Genomic DNA, 26,086 nt, shown 5'->3' with positions numbered 1-26,086 from the left:
AGGCGGTGCCAGGCGCTGCGCCTGCGCAGTGTCGGGGCGGGGCGGGAAGAAGGGAGGCGGTGGCAGCGGCGGCGGCGGCTGCTGAGGAGGAGGAGGAGGGGGAACGGAGGGAGGTGTTTCTGTCAGTTCCGGCTGTTTGTTCGGGAAGTGGATCTGCCGCTGCCGGAGCAGCCCGGAGGGAGCTGCGGATCGCGAGGCCAGTACCGACCCCGCCCGCCCGCGCGCACCGCCCCCGCCCGCCATGGCCCGGGACTACGACCACCTCTTCAAGCTGCTCATCATCGGCGACAGCGGTGAGGCCGCAGCGGCCGGAGGCGGCTCGGGCCCTGCCGGGCGCGGCCCGCGGGGGCCTCGGGGCGGGCAGGCGGGCGGGGAGGTGCCGGCCCGCGCAGGGCGGGCGGGCGGGGCTGCCCGGCGGCCTGGGCCCCAGGGGCGCGCCGAGGGGCTCCCGACCGTGCCGACCGGAGGTTGGGGCGCGCGGGGCTGGGGAGCCGAGGGGCCGAGCGCGCCGGGTCCGCTCACCGCGCCTGCCCCTGCCTCACGTGTGACCTTGGTCAAGTCGCGCGATCTCTGGAGTTGGACAGACCTGGGTTCGAGTCCAGGGACTACCAGCTTCTTCACTGTGTGACCTTGGGCAAGTTGCTTCACCTTTCTGAGCCTCAGTTCCCTCATCTGAGAAGTGGGGACTTGCCTTGCTGGGTGGTGTGAGTATTCGATGAGATAAAATAGGAAAAGTGCCTCTGAGTAAATGTTAGCTTGATGTTGTTATTATCACCATTGTCCTTTGTGAGCCTTAGTTTCCTCCTCCGTAGAATGGGGACGTTCCCAGAACCTGTCTCATGGGCTTGCTGTGAGGTTTAAATGAGGTAAGGCGGGTAAAGCGCTTTGCACAAGGCCTGGCACATTCCTGCTGAATTATTGTCATCTCTCTGCATGGTTCAGTTTCCTCATCTGTAAAATGGAATAATAGAATCTGCCTTAGATGTGAGTATGAATATTCAATGAGATATTGCACACAGTGTTGAGGACGGTCCTGGCACACAGCGAGTGGTCACTAGTGTTCGCTGTTCGCAGAGGGGTACTGGCAGTGGGTCAGCCAAATTACAGAAGTGCTTTGGCTGTACGAGCTCCTAGCTCAGATCACTGCTCAATCTCCTGTGCCCAGAACAGTGCCTGGCACCCAGTAAGTGCTTAATACACTGTTGAGTGAATGAATATTAAGTGTCCTTAGAAAAGATTTACTGGTTTCTGGGAGAGGAGGGAGGATTTTAGAGATGTTTGGAGTGTGGCAGGTGAGCAGGTTTATGGGGTGACCAAGAGGTCAAGGAGGCAGGCCCCAGGTTTATGGGAGCATAGCTGAGGTGCTGGGATTATATGATGTCCAGGAAGGAGGCTTGGGAGCACGCTGAGTTTATAGCCCAGACCTGCCTGGAGTGTGGGGAAGGAGGGCATGTGACTGGAGGCAGAGGCCAGGTTGGCGGCAGAGCCCACGGATTGTTAAGGAAACAGGGGACCGCATCAAGCGGGTTGCAAGACCCAGGGTGTAGGAGTGCTGGATGGCAGTATCATAGGTGGGTCAGGGAAGTGGGTGGCTTTTGGTCTTGCCCGTGAGGCTGGATTGGGATGTGGTTGGTGGTTTGGATCAGGTGAAGGATGGCTGAGGTTTCCTTGGTTGCCAGAGGAGGGGAGAGGTAAGGGGGGGAGTTAGGGGCCAGTCAGCGAGGTGGAAGAGTAAAAGTGTGGTTGAGGAAGGAGGCTGAAAGGTGGAGGCCCAACTGGTTGTGGTTTGAATGAAAGAAAAACGGGCAAGCTGGGTAGTGTTGCTATTGGAGATGGCCTTTGGCATTCCTCGGGGTCTTGAGGCTTCTTCCTTTGCAGGATTTGCTTTCAGCTCTGGCCTTGGCTCTGGGGACTGGCACCAGGGTGAATTCTCTCCTTTTACAGTTACAGTCAGTTCGCCGTGGTCAGGGTCTTTATTCCTCTGCGAGACATCTTGGATCTGCGTGTTGATGTCCAAAAATGAAAAGCCTAAACTCAGCAAGAAGATGCAGCTTGTGGCCTTTCTGCTCCATAAACCCCAGGGGATAGTTTTGGCCCGCGTGCTCACAGTACATTTTACATGGTGTATTGATTTTTCACTCCAAAGTCAGGTGTGGGAGAAGACTCCCTGGGTCAAGATTTCTGTGGTCTGGCTCTAAGTTCAGTCTGAGCATGTCGGCCTAGGTTGCGTAAAGGAGATAGGTGCTGTGCCGTTTGATTTCTCCTGACACTGAGCTGATACTCAAAGCTGAACCCTTACGAGCCTGGGAGATGGTAGCCATGGAAGTTCAAACTAAGCTTTGGCAGCCGAGCAAGGAGTCTGCCGTCATGCGCTCCCCTGAACTGGGCTCCTTGTGTGTGTGTGCCTCCTTAAGATAGGGCAGATGATTTTGGACACACTCTTATCTGGTTCTCACCCGTGGCTCATGTGGTTTGTCAAATGAGGAAACTAAGGCTCAGAGGAGGTGACTGACTTGCCCTAAATCACACAACACGTCTACAAGCAAAGCTGGGAGTTAATGCACATCTATGCTAATGTGTGTGAGAGCAGCTGGTGTCAGGGCTGGCAAACAGTAGGCCCTCGATGAATGTTGGTCTCTTTATAAATGTAGAGTTCTTCCCCCTCTGCCACATTGTACACGCTTCTGGATTTTGTGTCTCTTCTTTATGCCTGAGGTTCTATATGTTCTCTTATGCTATTCTGACATTGGTGCTGATTTGTAACAGCCTCTCATCTGTATCCCTTGGACCAGCCATCCTCATTCAGTAGTTAAAGCCTTCACTTGACAGATGAGTAAATTGAGGCTCAGAGAGGGGGCGTGACTTGCCTGAAGTTGCATAGTGAGGTAGTAGCTGAGGCAGGATTAAAAGTGAGAACACTTCACCGGAAGGTCTAAGGGTCTTCAAGAGGCTGGAACTGAAGCAAAGAGGAGTGAGGGGCCTAGCGCCCAGGCAGGAGCAGGGCGAGGGAAGACGTGTGTGCGGCTGGCACGATGGGGCAGATGAAGCAGCCAGGGGAGCGTGGCAGTGATGGAGTATGGCGTCTCCAGGCTGTCAAGAGGCATCGAATGCCACCAGGCCAGTGCACCTTGCAGGGTAAAGGATGATGGGGCTGGATGGCTGGGGGTCACACTAGATGTGGCCATGGGACCCTTCGGCTGTGGCTGTGGTGAAGGTCGATTGGTGCCCTCTGCTGCCTCCCTTAGGCCAGTGCTCTGGGGGAGTTGGTTGCAGCACATTTTTCCAATGAAGCCTCTTCCAGGGATATATAGGAGATGGCATTTCTCAGGGTGGATTTCTGTTCTTCTAGAGCAGTGTCAGAGGTTGGTGTTGAGTTCAAAGCAGCAGATAATTGGTGACTGTAGTGATCTCTCTGCAACCCAGTGGCTTTTAACTGCTCTGCTGAGGAGCCTTGGGGTCAGTGGAGGGGCTGCTGTGTGATTGCAGAGAGAGCACCTCCCCCTTGTCTGTTTTAGACATAAAGGATTTGGATAAAATTTAATTTATAAAAAGGATTGTGGCCGGGCGTGGTGGCTCATGCCTGTAATCCTAGCACTTTGGGAGGCCGAGGTGGGAGGATCGCTTGAAGCCAGGAGTTTGAGACCAGCCTGGGCAACACATCAAGACCCCATCTCTATAAAAAATAGAAAAATTAGCTGGGTGTGGTGGCATGTGCCTGTATTCCTAGCTACTTGGGAGGCTGTGGCAGGAGGATCGTTGGAGCCTAGGAGTTTGAGGTTGCAGTGAGCTGTGATGATACCACCATACTATAGCCCAGGAGACAGAGTAAGACCCTGTCTCAAAAAAACAAAAAAAAGATTCTGTTACCCACGCCCCCCAGAAGTTTGAAAACCAGTGCTTCAGCTCCTGTTAATGCTGCAGTGATAGTGTTAGACAGCAGAGCTGTCGGTGAGATTGGCATTTGTTTAGTCATGCATGCATCAAGCAGTGTTTTGTTGGTGCCTACTAAGTGCTGAGCCTGGCGGACAGCACTGAGTGTGCACAAGGTGAGTGAGGCGAGAGCTCTGTCCTGGAGGAACTCCCAGCCTAGCAGCCCAGAGGAGAGCTTATAGCTGAGTAAGTTGGACCCAGAAGGCCTCAGGAGGAAGCAGAGGAGCCAGCAGGGCCAATGGGGTGTCGGCACTGGGTAGAGCGCTGTGAGCAACCCAGCCCAGGACGCCGGCTCTCCTCGGGCTTAGCAGGAAGCCAGCCTCATGGCGGGGTGATGAGGAAGTGGCTCTGAGCACGAGCGCAGGGGCTGAGTGGCACCTGTCTGTGCAGGAGCCTCACCCCAGCCCATCTCTGGGAAGGTGAGACCAAGGTTCACTCAGGGAAACAAGTTCTGGGCATCCCCGGACGGCTCACTCACTGGGAGAAGGCCTTGGAGGAGAGCTTTGAGAGGACTGCGCAGAGAGGACGTCTGGGTTAGGTTTAGAAAAATGCAACTGTTATTCTGTACCAGTGGTTTGCATCTTTGGCTACTTGGGTGGATGAGGGGGCAGGTGCCCTGAGACTCTGATAAAAGCTGTGGGCTTCTCCCACAGATAGGCACATACAGTCCGATTTGCACTTAGATTGAGGAGGTTTGTGAGCCCCTAGGTTAAGATCTCCTCATAGTTTTGATGGCATTTCCATTGAAACTCTTGACAGGAGTGAGATGTAGGAGCTCCCATGGGGTTGTTTTTTTCCCCTCCCTGAGCTGATGCAAGAAGACTCCCCAGCAGTGTGCATTGGAGGCGCTGTAGTCTCTGGAGGACGCGGGCTGGATTCAGATCTCAGCTCCTCCTTCCTGCAGAGACACCTTGGGTCAGCTGCTCAGTGTCTTGGAGTCCTGGCTTCCTCCTCTTAAGAGATGTGGTTAGATTTACAATTATAGGAGCATTTAAGTGCTCACCACACAGACAACTCGATTGTGTTAATTCTTTCCTTCTGTGGTCAGTTGACCCATCTGGCTTCAGGGTGGCAGGGGTCAGGGATGGAACAGGAAGACGGGACAGGCGTACTTGGCAGGCTGAAGCAGCTGTGTGCTGGGGAAGGCCAGGCGGACGCCTGTTCGTGGACTAAGCAGTCAGGAGCGCTGTGCTAAGTGCCGTGGTCTGAGCATGCGCAGGTGGCCTGATGGGCTTAAGGCAGCCGCCCCCTCTCCACTGACCCAGATGACAGGGACAGCCCCCCGGGAAGACGGTGAACATTGAGGTCTAACTGTGTGGGCCTCAGTTTCCTCACCTGCCAAAATGGCCCTGATCTCAAGGGTTCTTTCCAACCCTACAGTACCTGTTTCAAGGCGCCCCCTATCTGAAGTGTACATGGTGTGCGGTTTTTTGGGGACCATGTTTTTAACGCACTTGTGGGGCCGGTCTGTTTTGGTTGACCTTCCTCCTCCTGCTTTGTCTCTGTTGTCTGGTGTGTCCCTTTGGGCTGGCCCTCAGCACAGGGCCTGGACGTGAGTCCCTTTCTCATCTGTCTCCCAGGGGATTTGGGAGCAGCTTGTCTTACAGGAGGATGAAGGGAAAGGTCGAGGATTGAGTGGAGATGTTCTTGGTGTGTGGCTGGCAGAAGAGGTAGAAACAGCATTGACTCAGCTGGGTCCCGCTGAGCTTCGTAAGAGTTGGGGCTCAGGCATCATCTCCCCAAAGAAGGGTTGGGGCTGGAGGGAGGGACCCCTGGCCCCTCTCATCTCGGTGCTTTCTCTCTTGCAGGTGTGGGCAAGAGCAGTTTACTCTTACGCTTTGCAGACAACACTTTCTCAGGTGAGTCTTCCCCCGCGTACTGCTGGGCGTCGTTCGTTCATTCCCGCCCTGCCGCCCCGTCCCCCAGAACACACTTGCCTCTCCCCGTCTGCCCATGGCAGCTCATTCTGGTTGCCAAAGGACGGAAGAAGACAGGGGGACTTAGGTCCTTATGGTGCTCAGATCTCTGTGGTCTGTCTTCATGCACCTTGTTCAAAAAAACCCTTTTGCATCCTTTTCCTACCCAGGGTCTTTTTGTGCCCAACATTTTAAAAAAAGTTTAAAAATATTATAAGATGGTACATGCCTGTATACAATTTCAAACAGGAAGGTGTCAATAAAGTGAAAAATGAAAGTTGTCCCTGCACCTGGCCCCTGTGCTGCCCCGGTAGCCTCTGGTCAGTGTGTGTCTTTCTGGCTTTTTTCTGAACGCCATGTGCTGTTCGGCAACTTGCTTTCCCCTCCTCCTATCAAGGAACGTCCTTCTGCATCATGGCTGCACACACACTTTGCTGGTTCTCTTGAGTGGCTGCAAAGTTTTCTGTGCTGTGTGTGGATGCACCGTAGTTCATCATCTGTGCTCTTCATGAATGCATGGTTTCTGGTTGCTTCTGTTTGAAGTGATGTTGCATTACTTGGGATACATTGTATGTTCTTGGACGTGCATTTCTGTAGAAGTGCGGTTGCTGGGTCACAGGGCATGTGCACTTAACCATTTCCATAGCTACTGCCAACTTGCCTTTCAAAGAAGCTGTAATAATTTGATTTACACCCCCTGAAGGGGTTAACGGTGCCCCTAGTCAGCTTTGATCAATGCTAGATCTCTGTAGTTGTCTTCATTTTTGCTAAGCTGATAGGCAAAAAGGGCTAACTCCTTTATATTTGCATTTCCCTGCTCGCTGGTGGTGGTGAACGTATTTTCGTTTGTTAAGTATGTCAGGTTCAGGTTTGTTGCAGAGGCTTCAGGCTGGGTTGGCCTCCCTGAGGACTGAAATGTGGTTATCTTGTGGGGAATCCCTCTGGTTGGGGGACAAGCTCTGCTTAGGAAGTGATTACATGGCAGACGCCTCTTGGTGAAGAAGTGGGTTTTGTCCCCTTTCTGTCTCTCGTAGTGGCTCTGTAACACCACGTGCTGTGGGAACAGGAGTTGGCTTCTCTGTGTGACCTTGAGCTAGTGACTAAGCCTCTCTGCTCATGTGCAATGTGGGACTGTAATCGTCTCTCTCACGTGGGTTTGTTGTAGGATTACTTGAGGTAGTGCATGGTGCAGTGCCTGGGACTAAATAGTATCTCAGTAAATACCAGCTATTTGTTGTTGCCATGATCTTCTGTTCAAGAATGATAACTAATGGACAGCCTCTGATTATGCTGAAAAGTGTCCCTGTACTTCCCCGTGCAGTCAGCGTTCACCTCTTGGGAGGGCTCTTTGGCCATCTCTCTCCTCCTTTCCCTTCCTACTCCCAGCATCTCAGTTCCTCGCTGGTTCCAGCTTGGAAGCCTTTCAGCAGCTCCCACCCACCCTGAACCAGACTGCTCGGTTCCTCTTGCTAGTGCATGTCTCTGGCAGGGTCTTTCTTCTGTTTAGAAACCTCAGTGGCCCTCTCACCTGAGCAGGAGTTTACAGCAAGGTTCTCTGTTGCGGGCTGTGCTGCATATTGAAGGGTGTGGAGCAGCAGCCTGGCGCGCTACCCACTAGATGCCACTTGCATTTTTCTTCCCCCCCAGACAAAAATGTCTTCAGACACTGCCAAGTGTCCTTTGTGATTTTGGAAGAGCCTCTGGTCTTCATAGTCTGTTTTCAGCTCACCTTTCCCACTTTCTTTCTCATAGAGCTTGTGAATTTTTCGTTTGCTCATTTAGCCATCAGTTGTTTAAGTGCCTAACCCTGCCTAACCCTGCCAGGTGCCCGGCCACGCTCCTCGGCGTGTCCAGGACTGGAGGAGCACCAGGTGCGGGCTTGTTCTCTGAACCGGTTCCAGTTGTGCACTGGCCTCGGCTGTTTGCCTCTGTGTGGGGGTCTCAACCTTCCAGATCTTACCTCTTCTTTTAAGCTAGGCCCAAATGTGACTTCCTCCCTGCAGCCTGCCCCAGTCTCCACCCCACCTTGAACTTTGGCCTTTCCTATACACTTGCCACGCTTCGTGTAGCTGTGTGTGTCGTCTCCCTCCCTGTGTTATTGGTGAGCTCCTGATGGAGTGAGAATCTGTGTTGTTCCTCACGTTCAGGCCTTTGGAAGCCTGGACTGGACTGTTACACCAGCAAGGCATTCTCCTCTGCTCATCTCACACAGGCCCCAAGAGGGCTGTTTAAAATGCAGCTCCTGCCTCTGATTAAAACCCTTCAATGCCTCCCCATCACACGAGAGAAAGTCCAAGTTCTCGAAAATAGCACAAAGGCCCAAAATCTAGCCTTAGCGGCCTTCTACCTGCCTCCCACAGGTGCCTGACCCAGCATGATTGCTCACGCTGTCGCCCCTCTGGCTGGAGCAGTGGTTTGCAGACCGGAGGTCATGACCTGCTTGTTAGGAAATTAATTTGTGGGAGGTTAAAATTTTTTTGAATTGAAAAGAAAACCCCAGAGCGCATTACAGGTCTGCCACTCTCCCGACCCAGCCACTCTAAAGGAGCCTGCCCCTCTACCCCCAGTCCCATCCTGTTTTATTTCCTTTGTAGCTCTTATGCTCTCTGAAATTGTCCTCCTTATCAGTTTGTTTCATTGCCTCTTGTCTGTCACCCCCACCTTGAGCCTTGTCTCCCTTGTTTGGGGCTTTGTCCCTGGCATCTAGAACGTAGGGGACACATGGAATGAGCAGGGTGGGACGGTGGAGCCCAAGGTCTGGGCCTCGTTCACGCGCCGTGCGTGTGCGTGCGTGCAGGCAGCTACATCACCACGATTGGAGTGGACTTCAAGATCCGGACCGTGGAGATCAACGGGGAGAAGGTGAAGCTGCAGATCTGGGACACGGCGGGGCAGGAGCGCTTCCGCACCATCACCTCCACGTGAGTCAGCCCCGCGCCTGTCCGAAGCCCTCCCCGCTGACATGTGGGCACAGTTGAGCGGTCATGGTAGAAGTGTCACTGGTGGCTCCCTGAGGCTGTCGGGAAGGGAGCCCTTTGCTGGCCACAGTGGGCAGTGTTCAGCACTGCCCTTCCTCCTCCTGAAGATACGAGAGCAGGCAGGGACAGGGACGGGGTGTGACTGTTGCCCTGGGCAGCAGGCAGTGGCTGAGCACCCTGGCGGGATAGTGACTATGGGCCCTCCCCACTGGCAGTCAGTTTACCCTTAGGCCTGTAGTTCCCATGGGAATAGCAGTAGCATTTGCCTCGCCAGGTGGGTGTGAAGCGCCCTGCCCGTGGAACACGTAGTCACTGATAGTTACTCTTGTAGGTGTCAGTTGGGACAGTGGGGTCGGCCTGTGCAGGCTCCGGCGCCCACCCTACTCCTTGAGCTGGCTCTCTTGGGAGGCCTGGGAGGAACGCTGGTGTGGGGAGGCCATCGGGAGGCCCTTCCTTCCCTCCCCAGAGCTCTGGGAAACCCAGCTGCCCAGCGGGTTGCCCACATTTGTGGCTTTTAGCTGCAAACAGGAGGAAAACAGCTCTAGCTCAGAGCAACGGGTGTCTTGTGGAGGGACTCTTGGTTGTTGGGTTAATGGAACAGGTTTTAGGCAAGAGCAGGGTTTGAAGGCAGACAAATTTGGAATTGTACTGCATGCCTTTGGGCAAGTTGCTTAAACTCTGTGCTTCAGATTCCCAGAGGGCCTGTCTTTGGGATTGGCTTCAATGTGGGGTGTGCCACGTGCCGTGCTCCAGGCGTGCATGGATTGTCTGGGCGTACTCTCCTGCAGCTTTGGGGGCAGTGCCGCTCCCACCCCAGTTTACAGAGGGGGGCGCTCTGAGAAGGGGTCTGCTCCTAGCGGTGGCAGAGCCTAAGCTCCACGCTGTGCCGTGTGCAGTCGGGCCTGTGTCTGGCCTTCCGTGGGCACCTTCCAGGGAAGGTCCTCTGCGAGTGGACTCAGGAAGGCTGATGAGGAAGTTTCCTGGCCAGAGATCCCTTCCTCCCCACAGCATGCCAGACCCCAGGCTGGTCGCCCATCCCAGGCCCCTCAGGATCTTCTAAGGCGCCCCCATGGCGGTAGCTGGGAGTGTGGGGAGAGGAGGGACAGGCATGTGGGCCGTGCTGGGCAAGAGGGGTTACGGACCTGGAGCCCAAACAGCCCTGAGCTGGAGGGCTTCTGTCATGAGGGGTAGCCCTGTGAGAGCACGTGTGTGCTGTGGCCTGGGACTACCCAAACCCTGGGGGTTCCCAGTCTTGGCGCTGCCCGGGCACAGTGCTCTGTGACCCCTTATTGATTGGCCACCTGAGTGAGGGCTGAGTGAGGGCTGTCTGGCCCCGTGTGTCTTGGCAGCTGCCAGTGAGGACCTGAGGAGGACCGCTGGGGTCAGGCCCCTCAGCGTGGGACTAGCATGAGCGTGTCAGGCACCCTGGTGCGTGCTGGCCCGAGCGAGGCAGGACCTCTCGTCGGGTCCGTAGGTCTGGGCACTGACCTCACACATCCTGACTTGGGGCCAGGCCTGTGGCTAAGGACTTCACCTGCTTTATTTCATTTAGTCTTGACAGGACGAGAGAACAGGCCCAGAGAGGATGAAGCAGCCTAGCTTGGCTGAGTAGAAGGGACTAGAACTAAGGCCTTTACCCAGTGCATGGCCCTGCTCCCTGGGAGCACAGCCCCTCCCCGGCCACTGTGAAGTCAGCTCCTTTTGGGGCAGGGCCGTGTGGGAAGAGGTGAACTGGCTCCTTCATTCTATGGGGAGACTTGGAGGAGTTACTCAGCCACCTGAGGGCTGTATGGGTTTTTTCCAGGGTGCTTGAGAAAGGGGTGACCTGCATGCTGGTGGCCTGTGGGCACCTGCTCAGCACCTGCTGGCCGTCCCACCTGTCTGTCTGGGCAGGTTAGCCCCATCGTAGGGTCTCGGGCTCTGTCCCTCATGGGCAGGAGGCACTGCAGGGCCCACCGAGGGCCACTGAAAAACTCGACCCCCTGTGATGGTTGCTGGCGAAGAAGGAAGGATTCGGCCGGGCGCGGTGGCTCACGCCTGTAATCCTACCTCTCTGGGAGGCCGAGGCAGGCAGATTGTTTGAGCTCAGGAGTTCGAGACCAGCCTGAGCAAGAGCGAGACCCTGTCTCTACTAAAACAATAGAAAGAAATTAGCTGGACACCTAAAACTATACATATAAAAAAATTAGCCGGGCATGGTGACACGTGCCTGTAGTCCCAGCTATTTAGGAGGCTGAGGCAGGAGCCCAGGAGTTTGAGGTTGCTGTGAGCTAGGCTGACGCCACGGCACTCTAGCCGGGCAGCAGAGTGAGACTCTGTCTCAAAAAAAAAAAAAAAAAAAAAGGAAGGATTCTAGGAAAGTTGAGTTTCCAGCAACGGGGCAGTCAGAGTGCAATAGCATGACCTTTTCTGATTAAGGGCATTAAAAGAGAAACTGAAATTGCATCCTGATAGCGCGACAAGAAAGGGCCCCATCGTCAGCCCCTCTTGAGTTCTTGCCGTTGGTGGCTGAGGTTTGCTGGTCCTGAGAGGTGCAGCTGGGGAGGAGAGAGGTTGGGGTGGAGGTGAGAGGGTGACAAGGAGGGGAGACTCCTGGCACTGGACCTGGGCCTCACGTCCTCACCGGTAGCATGGTCATCCTGCTGTCTGCTGGACCAGGTCGTTGCAAAGATTAACAAGGTTAATGGCTATAAAGCCCCCAGCGCTGTGCCTGGCTCACAGCAGTGCTGGCGGGTGGGAGTGGTTCCTGAGGGTGATGGGCCAGGAAGCCCAGAGGCACCGTTGCCCTCCTAGCCAGAGCTCTGAGCCCCAACCTCGTCCCCAGACTAGTTCTTTGCTCTTGGGCAAAGCCCCTTCCCTGGGCCTCAGAGAAGGCGGAGGTTCCTGGGGAGCAGCGGGGGGCTTTGTACTGGGTCCGTGGCCGTGGCATTTCTTGGCACCTTTAATAATCTTCAGCAGAGAGAGTTTGCAGAGGCATTCCAACTCCTCGCACTTCCGTTGCTGGCAGGGGACAGTCGTCTGCGCCTGTGGTTCTGGTGTGCACTTGGGTGCCCGCTCCGGAAGGCTCCGCCACGCCGCCCGTGTGCTGAGCTGGCGCTCTCGGCAGCAGCTGCTGGAGGGCCCGGCCGAGGCCAGAGCTGGTTCTTGGGCCCAGTGCCAAGACGGCTTGACTGCCACGGCTCCCCCAAAGCCGGGGAGCGCTGCCACCCTGGGAGCCAAGCTGTGGGCAGAACGCGGGCAGGGCCAGGCGGGGCTGGACCCCTGGGGGCACCAGCGGTTCCTCTTGCTCCGCAGCCTTCAGGGCCGCCCACCGAGCTGCTCCTTGGTTTCCTTCCGCCTCTCTCTGGGACTCCAGATTGTCATGGAAGTTATGTTAGTAATAACAAGGGGCACCTATCGTTGAGTGTGACTGCTCCTGAGCCTCGGTGGCATACGGTCCCTCCTTTATCCCTCACGGCCCCCCAGGAGTTAAGTAGTAGCGTACCTGTTTTGCAGTTGAGGAAACTGAGGCATGGCGAGCCGAATGCAGTGGCCTTCCCAAGGTCCACAGCCTTTCAGAGTTGGACCCAGCATTGGCCTTTGTCCTCGGATTGGGCCTCAGGTGTGAAGAGGTGGCCAGAGCTGACAGGCAGGGGGATGGGACCGGAGCTGCCCCCTCCAGCCTGGCCGCCTCATCCTCGCTCAGCCTGCAGTGCCTGGCGCCGCCTCCGGCCCGGGCAAGAAGCAGCTGCGCCCTTGATGAGCCTCGGGCACGTGGAGGTGCTTAGGGCTGGGCAGGTGGCAGCCAGAGGTCGGGGGAAGCAGCCTGTCCACTTGGGGTCTGCCGCTGGGTGTCCCGAGGAGCCCCCACGGAGGGAGCATCCCTGCAGCTTTGGGAAGAAGGCCTACGTAGAGGGGCGGTCTGGCTGGTTCTGTAGTGTTGGGGCGGGGGTGCTGCCTGGCTGCTGGCTCTGCGAGGGCTCAGCAAGGAACACGGGCCAGTCCTTCCTGTGTCCTCCTGAACTGGCAGCGGGGAGGGGACCGGAGTCTGCAGAGGAACGTCTGACGTGCCCCTTCTTTCCAGACCTTCCACCTGGCCCTGGGCTCTGTGTGTTTGCACGATGGCTTTGCGAGTCCCCCTCTTCCCAGCCATCCCTGGATGCCCATGCGGCCTCCACGCTCTCCCTGCCACCAGCATGGATGAGCCTAGAATAGCAGGAAGGGAGGTGTCCGCTGGCCCCGGGGGAGGGGACGCAGACGTCGCTAGGGATTCATGGATGGTGCAGCTTCTTGGGTATTTCTCTAAAAACAGGTCAGAGGAGAGCAAGTTTTTTGAATGTTCAAAGACAGTGATGACATGATATCAAATACAAAAATCGTCTGAATTAAAAAATGAGAACTTCCAAGTTTTAAGCTACTAGCAGCAGACTCTGAACAACCTGGGGTGACTCCTCAGACCTGGTGCCACCTCAGGGCTGAGCACTCCTCCTCTGGTGCCCTGGCGAGAGAAGCCAGTGCTGCCTGGGCAGCCTTTCCTGCTGGCCAGGCGTGGCCCGAGCGTGTTGGCTGAGACCGGGGAGAACCTAGACTCTGGGGGTCATGGGGTGAAGCTTTGGCCGCCCCCTCGCCACTGCCCTGGCTGCTGTCCCGACATGGGCAGGCGGGTCCTAGCAAAGGGGCTGCTCTCGTCAGGGCTGAAGCTCTGACACACACCCTGGCTCTACAGATATTATCGGGGGACCCACGGGGTCATTGTGGTTTATGACGTCACCAGTGCCGAATCCTTCGTCAACGTCAAGCGGTGGCTTCACGAAATCAACCAGAACTGTGACGATGTGTGCCGAATATTAGGTGAGGTTGGACCCTGGGGCGAGGACGCCGGGATGGTGGGTGGCCGGAGGTGCCCTTCAGGGCTGGGCTGACTCTGCTTTGCCTTGAAGTGGGTAATAAGAATGACGACCCTGAGCGGAAGGTGGTGGAGACAGAAGATGCCTACAAATTCGCTGGGCAGATGGGGATCCAGTTGTTCGAGACCAGCGCCAAGGAGAACGTCAACGTGGAGGAGGTGAGGCCTGGCTTCTCCTGGGGCGACAGGGCCAGTGCGCCTCTGGCTCTGCCCCACCCCACGGCCCCTTCTCCCCACTCCTGGCCTGCTCTGGGCATGAGTGACAAACGGAAAACGTCACTGTAACTGCCATTCACTGAGTGCCTGCTGCATGCCAGGCATTAGGCCAGGCCCTTTGAAGTTCTAAGCTCGTATCTCAACAGTCCTCTGAGGTAGAAAAAATACAGAAACTGAGGTTCCAAGTGTTTAAGTAACTTAAGGAATATCCCCCAGCTAGTAAGAGGCCGAGTCAAACCTTGATTCGTCCCTCGCCAAAGTCTCCAGTCCTCTGCCTCCTCGGCCCTCCCCGGGCCCTCCCACAGTCACCTCTTCCTGCTCTTGCTGTCCCTGGGGCCTTGGCTGCCTGCAGAGGCCAGGAGCTGTGGCCTCGAGCTCAGGTAGGCAGCTCCCGCACGCTCCTCAGGGGCTGCTGGGGACGCGTGGCCCCTGCAGCCTGGTTGAGCCTCCGGCCTGAGGCAGTGTCCCGTTCACTCCTGCTGGGCTGTGGGAAAGCAGTTGGGTGCCACGGGCCCCGCCTGGCTCCACTTGCCAGCCTTAGGGGCGCCCTGCGCCAGGGTGTGTGGAGCCCAGAGGCCCGAGGGAAGTCGGGACCCCCGCTGCTTCTGGGGTCACGTGCTGCCCAGAGGTGGGAGTACAGGCTGCTCACCGTGGCTGGGGACTTAACCTTTCTGGGCTTCCTCTGTTCATCTGCAGACTGGGAGAGGGGGAGCCCCTGCCTTCCATGTGGGGACGGCTAAGTGAAGAAAGTCACGTCCAGCGCTTGGTGCACAGTGCACGCCCTGTAGATAGTGGCTGCTCCCGCCGGCACGGTGACTGCTACTCACCTTGCCGGGGCCGAGGGGAGGAGAGGACTGTGGCGGCAGATGGAGTCTCACTGGATCTTGGCATCAGAAGGAGTCAGGAGTCTGGGAAAGGTTCTAGGCAGGACCTCTGGGCCCCATGTGCAGTGAGGTAGCATGGAGCTGGAGGCTCTGGGTCCCCTCCCACCTGTGAGTGGAGCAGGGGCACCTTTATCTTTCTTGTCAGAAGATTCCAGCTGAATGAAAAGGGGTTCCTTCTCTGGGTGAAAAAAAGACCGGAGAACCCCTGAGAGATTGACTTCCCCGAGTCCACACAGCTCATGGGTCTTGATGTTCCTTTTTTTTTTTTTTTTTAAAGAGATGGGGTCTTGCTATGTTGCCCAGGCTGACCTCAAACTCCTGGGCTCAAGTCATCCTCCTGCCTCAGCCTCTCAAGTAGCAATGCTGTTGCTTTTTGACCTTTAAATATTCACCACCTCCTTCATAGAACAGGTTTTGAGGACACACGTACAAAAAAAATTTACAGTGGAAATAGCTGGGCCAGCAGGGGCCTCCTCGCTAGGTCTGAGGCCGGCCCTACCTCTTTCATCCCACAGATGTTCAACTGCATCACAGAGCTGGTTCTTCGAGCAAAGAAAGACAACTTGGCGAAACAGCAGCAGCAACAACAGAACGACGTGGTGAAGCTCACGAGGAACAGTAAACGAAAGAAACGCTGCTGCTAATGCCCCAGCCCACGCAGAGACTGCGCTGCGGTCCATCCCCCAGCCCGAGGCCCGTGGGGGGGTCCTCGGGGGACAGTCTCAGTTTTGTGCCGTTATTTAAAGAATTCTCTCCACGTTTTTGTATTGGGAGGCACCATCGGCACTTCCTCCTCCCCGTCCCGCAGTGCCAAGAAGGTGTTGGACAAGCCTGCCCTCCCCTACCGGTGCCCCCTCCTCCCTGGCCAAGGCGCCTGGACCTGGCGAGGACGCTGCCAGCCGAGCGGACTGATTAACCAGAGTCTGTACATAGTGTATATTGCTCTAACCAACCGCACACCTCGTCCTGCTCTGGCTTTTGCCTCCTTAACGCCAACCTGCTGCAACGGACCCTCCCCGCTCCCCTCCCCGTCCCATCGTACTGCCAGCAGCTTCCGGAGGAGACAGCGTCGTGTTCTTAGCCGTGTAGCTGGCCACCCTGGGCTGGTGAAGTGGGCTCCGTGTTGCTCGTTCTCTCCTACAGGCTGTCGACTTCTGTCCCCGGCACACAGGGTCTCGGCCTCTGTGGGGCCCCTGCCTGCTCTCGTCCCTCCCCATTGTCCTCTGGGAGCTGGGGCACACGGCCTCAAGGTGGGCCCCAGCCCTGCGGTTCCCCAGAGGCAGGCAGTCCTGCCCTCTGGCCAACAGATTTCTTCTCCTGCCTTTAGATGCCTCTGCGCTGCAAACCCAGGGGAGCCACGGCTTCTAATTTATACCAACATGTTTCAGTTCCAGCAGAAAGGTAGGGGTATGTTTGCACAGAGATGGGGCTTGCAGAGGGCTATAGAAGCATTATTTTAACAGATAAAATGAAGCCAAATCAAATGAATTAAGTTCCTCACAATTATTTTCTTTCCCTGAGGTTTGACTGGCACAACACTAAAAGTTGTGGCCACCTCACTTTGGGTCCAGTGTTTTTAGAAAAAGCAAAAAGGCTTCCTGTCATTGTGGGACCAGGCTCTTGGCTGTTTCTTGGTGGGAACGGAGAAGGGGCCTCCCACTGGAGTTTGAGTCCCTGATGCAGTGCCAGGCATCTGTGGACCTGGGCGTGGGTGCCAGGGGCTGTGGGGACGACAGCCCTGGGCTGGGACGGCAGGCAGCCTCGGACCACTGACAGAACTGTTGCAGGGCAAAGGTGGCAGGAGGATTTCTTAGCGGGTGGAAAGGAGTGGCTGGGGGCCTGGAGGAAGGCTGTTTGACCCACCCCAGCCCCCTGGAGGAAAAACCAGGGTCATCTGACTTGATTACTGCCCCCTCAGCCTGGACACTTCATTCCCCTTTCTCCTAAAAGGATCAAGTAACTGGGAAGAATTTATTTCAGCACCGTGGTGGGTTTTATTAGATTTCCTTTCCTAGGCAATTTCCAGGCAAAGCCCTGATTGGACAATCACATCACAGATCACACTGCAGATTTTCCATGTTAACACTGTGGATGGGTTTTTAATCAATAAAAACTGGGGGTTTCTTCTCACCTGGGGGTTTCTTCTCTCCACTTGCCCAAACTGCCAAAAGCCGGTGGTTCCGCGTGGCAGGCCTTCACTCGGGAGCCACGGGATGGGGCTGCGAGCTCGGTGGACCTGGAAAGGGGGTGGGGGGGCATGGAAGGGGGCAGGCAGCCCCCTCTGGTCTGTGGAGCCAGGAGCAGAAGCGGGGGCTCTGTCCTCAGGACTGTCCTGGCTGACCATGGGCCCCGTGGGGACACTCGGCACTCGGGCTCCTGTGCTGGTGAGTGGGGGGCACACTTGTCCCTGAGCATTCAGGTGAGGCCGGCGCGGGTGTGCTTGCGAATTCAAGCAATAAGAGGGGTGTCCTGGGAGCTTCCAGCCGGGCTCGAGGTGCCCATGGCTTCTGGCAGTTGGACCTCCAGACCCAGGCGGTGGGGGGATTTTGGCGATGACGGTGTGCCTGTCCCACTGAGTGTTACACGCATGAATGGGGGGTTGTGGGTGGGGGTGGGGGACTCAGGGCTGAACCGATGTCCTAGTGGACCTGATGTGAAATTCTGTCAAAACTTTTCAATGGTTTGCTAGGATTATTTCTGTATTGAAAGTTTCTAATTATGCTTTTTAAAAAAAAAAAATACTAAAAATAAAGGTTCAAGCTGCCAAATTTTCTTCCAGGGTCTGTTTGCTCTCCCTCCAGCTGTGCTCTGGGTGGGCCTGGCTTCTTCCCATCTGTTATGTCAGCTCTTGTTCTTGGCCTCAGCCTTGCACAGGTGCCTGTTGGGGCCTTGGGACACTTGCAGAAGCCAAGTCCATTTTCTCCATGAACGGCTGGTCCAGGGGTGAGTTTCCACTCTAGTCTGCAGTGGCTGGGAGCACACGCGGTAAGATGCCAGGGGAGGCTCCGTGTTGATTTGCACGCCCAGAAGGGCGCTGTGGAAGCCTTTGCTTGGGGTGGCTTCCTTCTGGCTCAAAGTTTCTACTAGGCGCCAGGGCCCTGGCTGTAGCCTGGGGAGCAGTGCAGATGCTGTGGCACGGGCGGGGAGGCAAGGCCTGGCAGGAGTGGTGGCGGGGGCAGGATGCTGCCACCCTCTAGGAGAGATGTCCTGGCCAAATCCATTGACTGGAGAGCAGCATCTGAGGTGACCTCTCAGGCGCGGGGGACGCGCTATTCCTACCTCTCCAGCAGCCCCGTAGTGGGTCCACCCCTCCAAGCGCCCAGAGACCAAGACAGGAAGCTGTGTAGAAATTCATTTTATTCTTATTCAGACTACTTTCAAAAGAAGCAGTGGTGTGCTGTTTTTCTAAAAATATGCCTTTATAGATTTATATATATAGTATATTATAAAATCCATACATGTATTTACATGATTGCTACATACAAAATTACAGCACTGTGGTATGTACATATCTATAGGTACATTCTTTCCACTCATCCCTGCTGTGCTTTCCCATGAGGAAGGGAGACTGAATCGGCTGCGGGCTGGCCCGGCCGCAGAGCCTCTGCCGGGGCCTCGGCGCGGACGGCGGAGCAGCTGCTGAGGACGGAGCAGCAGCAGGGGCAGGCCCTGGCCTGGTGCAGGCCTGGCGGGTAGTAGCTGGAGGCCCCAGCGGCCTCCCCTCTCCCGTGCACTCTGTGGTGCCGAGACTGCCCTGGAGGTGGGGGGGTGGCTGACCACAGACCCCTCTGGGGCCATTCTGCAGCCCAGACTTGCTTGGCTGGGCCAAGAAGTTGCGTACGTGAGGGCGCAGGGGGCTACAGGAAGAAGAGACCCCTCCCAGCCCCGGTCCTGTGACGGGGAAAGGGCTGGGTGGCTGAAGCCAGCAGTGGACCAGTGAGAACACACTGCCTGGCCTAGGCCCTGCTGAGGGGCAAAGACCGCACTGAAAGAGGCTGAGGGAGAGAGCAGTGGTAGCCAGGGGACAGGGCCTCCCTCCCTGGGGGAGCTTGGATAGGCCCCAGCTCTTAGGCCCCATGGCCGCCACTCAGCCTCCTGCCCGCAGAGGTGCTCCGGCAGAGGTGCATGCACGTGGGTGAGGGGCCACCGCCTCCCCCTTAAGCTCCCCGGGCCAGGGACTGGGGAAGGAAAAGAGGCTCAGGCCTCCTGAGGCATGCGGAGCAGGGCCTCCATTCCTTCTGTTACCCATCTCCTTAAGCTGAGGCAGCAGTACCTGCGGGGTGGGCTGCAGTCCGTTGGGTCTGAGCCGCAGAGCCCAAGCAAGGGACCACTCTGGGAAGCGGCCTGAGCCCTGCTCGATGACAGGATCCTGGGGAAGGCTTGGCCAGGTGGCAGGGTGAGGGCAGCCTTCAGAGGCCAAGGCAGGCCCCCACCTTGAGGTCTCCATCTCTGCTGGCAAAAGGGGGCACCCACTGGGCCCGAGGCGGGGGCAGTGCAGCTGCCAGCCTGAGGCCTCCGGGGAGGCCCTGGCCCCCGCCGCCTTTTAAGCCTCCTCCAGTCCACCCATCCTTGGTGGCTTGACTCCTCCCAAGTTAAATTTTCCTGAAGAATGAGAAGAGCCGTTTGCCTTCAGTGGTGCTGGGCTCGTCCCCCCGCCCTGCACCGTGGCCCCTGGAGAAGGCAGCAGCCGGCTGGTTCCGTTCCTTCAGGTGCGTGTCCATCAGCTGCCGGTCAATGACCCTGTGCATGTCATCCTGCAGAGGGGAGGGGAGAGTGGCCGGGGCTGAGCAGGGGCTCTGACCCAGCCTTGGGGGTGGACAGGGAGGTGGCGAAGTCGGACAAACGGACGTGAGATGAGGATGAGGGATGAGATGAGTGAGCGGCTGCAGCAGGGGCTACCCTGACCGAGAAAAGCGGTGAGCAGGGGCACAGTGCTGGATGCACGAGAGGGCCCGGGCTGGCTTCTCCCCGCAAGTGTCACCCCACCAATCCCCACCTCCCGGGTGACCACCTGGATGGTCTGTCCCTATAGGCCCAGATAATGGTGCAGTCCCTAAGCCAGCACTGAGCCTCCCATGACCAGCCCTCTGGGCCCTGTGCCCCATGGGGCTGGCTGGTGCCTCTGGCTTGGTCTGCCACCCCTACCCTTGCAGGCCCTAGGGTGACCTCGGCGTGCCAGCTCTCCAAGCCCAATGGCCTGGCCTCAGGGGGCTTCTCCTGTCCTTTTTTCCTTCCAATTATTTCCAGCCTGAGCTACTAACAGCCACGCACCACTGGCAGCCCCAGTGGCAAAGAGTCTCCCTGCTACCAGCGAGGCTCCTATCTGTGGCAGAGTCACGGGCATCACAGACGCCAAGGGTGGTCACGCACCAAAGGGTTGTCCGACCATTTCTTTTAGCTTCCTCACGGGGGTAGGCAGGACCTTTCCCTCTCCAATCTGCCCCCCGTTGTCTAGAAAGAGCTTCCACGTCCCGCCCCGCCTTACAGCACCTTCTCCGCGCGGTGGAGCGGCTGCACTCTCTCCCCTCGAGCCGCTAGATTCTGAGTCTGTGTAAGATGCTGTTTGACAAAAGGGTTCCGCCACTGACAAAGTTTGAAAACTACTGGCTTGGAAATACAAGCGGCCCTGTGTAATTAACAGCAGCAGCAAAGGTAACACGCATCTGCCTGATTCCTTCGTCCTTGAACCTGGCGGGCTCTGGGCTATCCTTGTAAAAACACCCTTTGGGGTGGGGGCTCCCTGCGGCCGGCAGGTTGCAGCAGGGCAGCCACTGGAGAGGAGGGCGGGAAGCCGGGCTGGCCAGGCCCCGCTGCCTCACCAGCTCGCCTGCCGCCGCCTCAGTCTCCCCTTGAGGGGCGCAACACTGCACCGACATGACGCCGCGCTCCGGCACACTCGTTGCAGGTGCCAGTGAGTACAGCCCTCTCAGCCTCCCTGCTCTCCAGCCTTCCTCTCGTCCCCGTCCCTGTCCTCCTTCAGTCTCAGCTCTGTCCTGGCACCTCTCCTCCCGTCTCCCTCCTTCCCTCCCTTCCCTTTCTCCACTTGCCCCTCAGATCCGACACTGTGCCAGGTGGTTGCCGACGCACGGTACCTACTTCCAAGGCTCCGGTGCAGAACCCCTGGCACAGTGTCCTGCCCTAGGACATGCTCAATAAAAGCTATGTCACATATGACACAGGAGCAAAAGGCCTTTCAGAAAAAATCCTTTCAAAGCTGCCGCTGTTTTTTTGGCACATTGCACACTGTATTTCTGCACTTCAAGCAATCAGATTCGTCAGGGTAACCCCACTTCAGAGCTTCACAGACACATGCTGCCCACAATTCCACGCTCGCTGTTCCTTCAGTGGGCAAAACAGCCATTTATGAGAAGGTGGCACCGAGAAACCAGGGCCAGCCCATTGGCACTGGGTCACATGTGCCCAGGAGCTCACTGGACATGACGGTGACAGGAGGAGCAAGGCCGGGGCTCACAGGCACGTCACACCGCACAGAAATGACGCCGGGCTCTGGCACACAGACACGGCGGGCCACGAGGGGAGGTGGCGAGGGCAGCACGGCGATGGCAGCGGGGAGAGGGTGGATGGGATGCAGTCTCGGTCTCACCTCAAAGGCAGGAGGGGTGTACAACTAAAGCTGTTGATACGGGAACTGAGAAAGGCCACTAGATCAGAAACCAAAGGAGCCAGATAGTAAAAAGCCCTGAGGAAGCAAACTGCAGCCGGGAGAGAAGAGAGAGAACGGCGGTAAGCCGGGGCCTGGCCAGCTGGCTGCCAGGCAGGCATGGGGCCAGTGACCAGCACCCTGTGGGAGGGCCAGTGCTCCGGCTACCAGCCCGACAGGGCCCTGGGAGGAACCGTCACCGATCGCCTGCCTTCCACAGTGGGGTGCACCTTGTAAAGCCGCAGGTGGCTTTGCATCTGTCTAGTCGGGATTTCTTGGAGAGAAACGTTAATGATGACACCCACATCCTGAAATTGTGCTACCTCAACCTCATTGACAAAAAGCCCAGCACAGCCCCAGCAGGGAGCCATGTTAGACCCTGAAAACAGTGGCCACAGAGATGGACAAACTGATTCATTTTCCCCGGGGCCTGTGCCAGCACAGCACTCTCTGGAAAAAGGAGGCTGGCCCTTAAGAAGGGGAAGGGCAGCAGCTGCAGTTGTAGAGAGCTGCTGAGCTGCATCCAGCTGTGATTTTCATCCAATCGTATAGGGCTTCCTGGGCCCTCCATGTCAGCCAGCTGTTTCTCCTTTTAACATAGCCCAGACTGAAGCAGTGCCCTATTCCAAGCCTGGAGGTGACGACACCTCCACACGGTAGTAGCCTGGGGTTTGTTGCTCTCAAGAGTGTCCCTGAACATTCTTCCCTAGGGAATGGGGAAACACGAGCTCTGGATTTTGCCAGATGAAGACTGGGGTTACTGTTCACCCAGTCCCATGGGACCCGCTAGTAGCAAACTCTCCTTCTTATACTCTGCTTGGGTTTGGAGACTCCTCCTGGAATCTTCCCTCACCCTGGGTCTCAGGGCTCTGACTTACCTGCCAAGCCTCCAGCTGCTGTGAGAGGTTCAGCTTCTGCTGAATGGCATCCAGCAGCTGGCTGTTCAGAGACATCATGTCCATCCTGCACTTGGCGAGTTCCAGCTCCACAGCATTTTTCCTGCAAACAGACAAGCCAGGGTGAACACAGGTACCTTGTGTTGGAGACATCTGGTTCTTTATTGGGGAACCTACCTGGAGTCTACAGGATGAGGAAACAGGCTCCGACCCCCAACTCCCAACAGTAACTAACAGCAACTCTGTTGCTTGCAGAGGGTTAGTTTGCAACATGTTTTCACATACATTTTCTCAAATTCATAACTTGTAGGTGAAAGGATTGTCATCCCCACCTCACAGATGAAGAAACAGAGGTTAAAAGTAGTTGAAAGATGATGATACCAAAGTGAGGACTGATACCCAGAGAAGATCAAAGGCCTCACACAACACAAAGGAGCTACTCATCCTTCCCCAGAGGCCAGTCTCTATGGGAGAAGGTAGGGGGACTTGTCCTGCTGGTATAGAGAGGGCTCCTTTATTTTAGCAAATCCCCCCTTAAGGGAACTGTCCTGACGATACAGATGTGTGCAAAAATTGCCACCCATCACAGCTTAGCTAATCAGAATATCCAACAGTTAAAGAGCTGGTAATTAATTCTATGGTGGAATACAGTCCCCAGTAAAAGCCATGACGCAGGGTACGTGCTGACAGTTCATAATGTGTTGCTATATAGAGAAAAGCACCAGGAAGCAAGGTCTAGGATGACACTAGCTTTGTAAAACAAAAACTGCCTGTGTTGAAAGACATACACAAAAACGTCTATTGGTTTTTTCTGGGTGAGGATGTCCGATAGGTAACTTACCCCCACCTACTTTTGCATTTTGCATTTTCACATTTTGTGTGTTTCACGTATTGCTTTGTTTGCCTTTCCCCAAATTTCTATTCAACGTAAAAGAAGATTAATTTTTGGGGCTGTGGAAGGGACTCACTTTGGGTGCCCTTTGCAGAGGCAGCCCTGTTGCCCAGCTGTGGAAACATGCATTGTTCAGCCCTTGCCTTCATCAACCGCTCCCCCAAGCACTTGAAACAGCAAAGCTAACAAAAGCATCCTCCTTGCACAGGGCCAGCGACCAATGTGCACGGCCCAAGGACAGCTAGAGGATCCACCTGCAGAGGCCGCCAGCTCCAGCCTCGCTCTGGAAGGCGACAGCACTAACCCGAGCTCAGCCGGAAAGAGAAGCAGGTGGGCCCCATTTGTAAAGTGCCCAGGCCACCACGACCAGCATTTCCTCTTTGGCCTCAGGTCTACTGAGCAATTAGTCACCCACCGACACCCCAGACGGTGCCCCGCCCGCCTTCCCCAGAGGAGCCGCTCCAGACAGCTCGGCCACCGCGCCAGCCCCGCCCACTGCGGCTGCGCGGGGCGGGGACGGGACCGAGTCTGCCCAATGGGCGCTGGGGCTCCGGGGCCCCAGGCTGCCTCTGTCACGCCCGCTGCTATTGGTTGGCAGCGAACAGCGGAAACACTCGCGTGGCGCTGGTTGCCATGGACGCCCGCCCGCGGTCCGGGAACCTCAGAACCAACCCCTGGCGCCCCGTGGAGGCTACGGCTTCATGAGCTTCCGGCGTCTCCGTCTCCGTCTCCGGCAGGCGGCGCCACGAGCAGCCGGAGCCCCGGAATGTGCTGACTAACGCCGCGCCAGCCCGCCGTGCCGTGCGCTTCCTGCCTGCAAAGTCTCGGCCGCGCGCTGCACCGTCGGGACGCTCGCGGACTGAGGACCCCACACCGGGAACGCACAGCTACGGAAGTCGCTGGTCAATATGTTAATCGTATTTTTAAAAAAGGAATATTTCCACGAGGTAGAAGAATTCGTTTTTTAAATGACACCACCAGTAACTGACTTGTTTTTCTAAGGCAGAGTGCTAGCCCCCAATTTTTTTGTTTTTACAGAAGGTCTTTTCCCTGCAAGGAGATAAAATTGTTAACTTTCCTGACATCTATTGCACAGGATAAGGTAACCTTAAGCTTCATGCAGTCCAGTGAAGAGAGGGAAGTTATTTTTCGTAGGGATTCTCACCCTAGAATCACGGGGTAAAGAAGTAGCCCCAACCCCTACGATTCAGACTGCACTGTTCTGGGGAGGCCCTTGCATTGGGGAGCTCCCCAGATGATTCTAGCGCAGCCAGGATAGAGATGATGCATATGAAGTATCTTGTAAAACCAACATCCTATACAACTGTGGGTGTGGTTCCCTCTTTAAGTGATTGCTTAGGTCTGTTGTCTCAATTCTTAGATACCAAAAATTTCACTTCTAAGGGGTAGAAAAAGAACTATCCTCCTGGAGAGATCCAACAGCCTTCTTCCTCATCCAGCCCTGTTCTGTAGGGGTCCAGGAAAGACAGGGCCCTCATTCCAGAATTCTCACTGGGAGCTTCCTGGCAGGCAGAAGTTACAAAATGATGAGTCAGACTCCAGGGTATTAGCTGAGCCTCCTCTGATGGCAGCCAAGGGCATGCATAGTTTCATGGAGATTTGGTAGCCTCATGGAGATTTGGTAGCCTCCTCTCTCACCCAAGTGGCAGAGCTAGGTTTTACTTTTCTTTCTTAAGAGAAGGGGACTGGACAACTTTTTTCTTTTTCCTTCCTGTACTGTGACACTGCCTCTGGCTCTATCTCCCACCTTCCATCCTAATGACAGATTATAGTCCTATTTTTTTTTTTTGAAGAGACAGGATCTTGCTCTGCTGCCCAGGTTGGAGCACAGTGGCGTGATCATAGCAACCTCAAACTTCTGGACTCACGTGATATTCCCAACCCTAGCCTTCAAAGTAGCTGGGACTACAGGCGCACACCACCACACCCACTAAGCTTTAAATTTCTTGTAGAGATGGGGTCTGTGTTGCCCAGGCTGGTCTTGAACTCCTGGCCTCAAGTGATCCTCCTGCCTTGGCCTCCCAAAGTGCTGGGATTACAGGTGTGAGCCACCATGCGCTGCCTGGTCTAATCTTAGTGTTCGGCCTCATCTGCTGTCTTCTGCTTGTCCAGCTGAGAGGAGGTGACCAACCAGTGTCCTTGTAACTTTATTCTGCTTTTTATCCCCAATAGGCTTCCACAATTTTTTTTTTTTTTATGAGACAGAGTCTCGCTCTCTTGCCTGGGCTAGAGTGCCGCGGAGTCAGCGTAGCTCACAGCAACCTCAAACTCCTGGGCTCAAGCGATCCTCCTGCCTCAGCCTCCGGAGTAGCTGGGACTACAGGCGCACGCCACTGTGCCCGGCTAATTTTTTCTATTTTTAGTTGTTTGGCTAATTTCTTTCTATTTTAGTAGAGATGGGGTCTCGCTCTTGCTCAGGCTGGTCTCGAACTCCTGAGCTCAAGCAATCCTCTCACCTTGGCCTCCCAGAGTGCTAGGATTACAGGCGTGAGCCACCGCGCCCGGCCTAGGCTTCCACAATTAACATCTTAATTTTACCATTTTATTCCCTAACTGTATCACACAAGTTCACCCTTTGTTATTCATAAAAGTACGCCCCCTCCCCTTCCTATCACACTGCTACTCAAACATCCACTAACTAAATGTACCGGGAATCCAGGGGCAAAGATACACAGGTATGTGAGCCGCCAAGAATAATTCCTAAAATGAACCAGAAATTGACAGACAACCTGATGAGGTTCTGACCAGATAGAAAAGGGGATCCAAAAGTAAAACGGAAATGGAGATAATGAAAATGATTCAAAAGA

The 26,086-nt window shown here is 55.9% G+C and overlaps 2 protein-coding genes across 3 annotated transcripts in view; one reads left to right on the top strand and one right to left on the bottom strand.

The window, feature by feature from the left end:
* The first annotated feature begins 46 nt into the window (after positions 1 to 46).
* RAB35 (RAB35, member RAS oncogene family) lies at positions 47 to 17,390 on the top strand. Of its 2 annotated transcripts, XM_012650175.1 has the most exons (6): positions 47 to 293; positions 5,739 to 5,789; positions 8,644 to 8,767; positions 13,530 to 13,654; positions 13,744 to 13,868; positions 15,325 to 17,390. In XM_012650175.1, exons 1-6 carry the CDS (start codon positions 242 to 244, stop codon positions 15,451 to 15,453), a joined length of 606 nt encoding a protein of 201 aa, XP_012505629.1. In that variant the 5' UTR covers positions 47 to 241; the 3' UTR covers positions 15,454 to 17,390. The 2 variants fall into 2 exon arrangements, with proteins under 2 accessions (XP_012505629.1, XP_012505630.1); XM_012650176.1 differs by lacking the exon at positions 13,744 to 13,868 and having other exon boundaries at positions 92 to 293; positions 15,325 to 15,431.
* Positions 17,391 to 19,266: 1,876 nt separating this feature from the next.
* Positions 19,267 to 26,086, bottom strand: part of CCDC64 (coiled-coil domain containing 64) — an 80,891-nt gene continuing 74,071 nt past the window's right edge. Inside the window, exons 8-9 of the mRNA XM_012650163.1 lie at positions 22,349 to 22,469; positions 19,267 to 19,563 (exon numbers count right to left, since the gene is read on the bottom strand). Of these exons, the coding sequence (XP_012505617.1) occupies positions 19,402 to 19,563; positions 22,349 to 22,469 (283 nt within the window). The 3' untranslated portion in view covers positions 19,267 to 19,401. The remainder of the gene's footprint in view (positions 19,564 to 22,348; positions 22,470 to 26,086) is intronic.

Source organism: Propithecus coquereli, unplaced genomic scaffold, assembly GCF_000956105.1.
Source record: "Propithecus coquereli isolate 6110/MARCELLA unplaced genomic scaffold, Pcoq_1.0 Scaffold314, whole genome shotgun sequence".
Taxonomy (NCBI): Eukaryota; Metazoa; Chordata; class Mammalia; order Primates; family Indriidae; genus Propithecus; species Propithecus coquereli.
The sequence above is the reverse complement of the archived record's forward strand: the minus strand, read 5'-3'. Positions and strand labels throughout refer to the sequence as shown.

Bases quoted from the DNA above. Each gene is read 5' to 3' on its own strand.
- RAB35 (XM_012650175.1), top strand. From the start codon at position 242: ATGGCCCGGGACTACGACCACCTCTTCAAGCTGCTCATCATCGGCGAC. The intron at 13,655-13,743 runs GTGAGGTTGGAC...TTTGCCTTGAAG, and splicing joins CGATGTGTGCCGAATATTAG to TGGGTAATAAGAATGACGAC. The intron at 13,869-15,324 runs GTGAGGCCTGGC...TTCATCCCACAG, and splicing joins AGAACGTCAACGTGGAGGAG to ATGTTCAACTGCATCACAGA.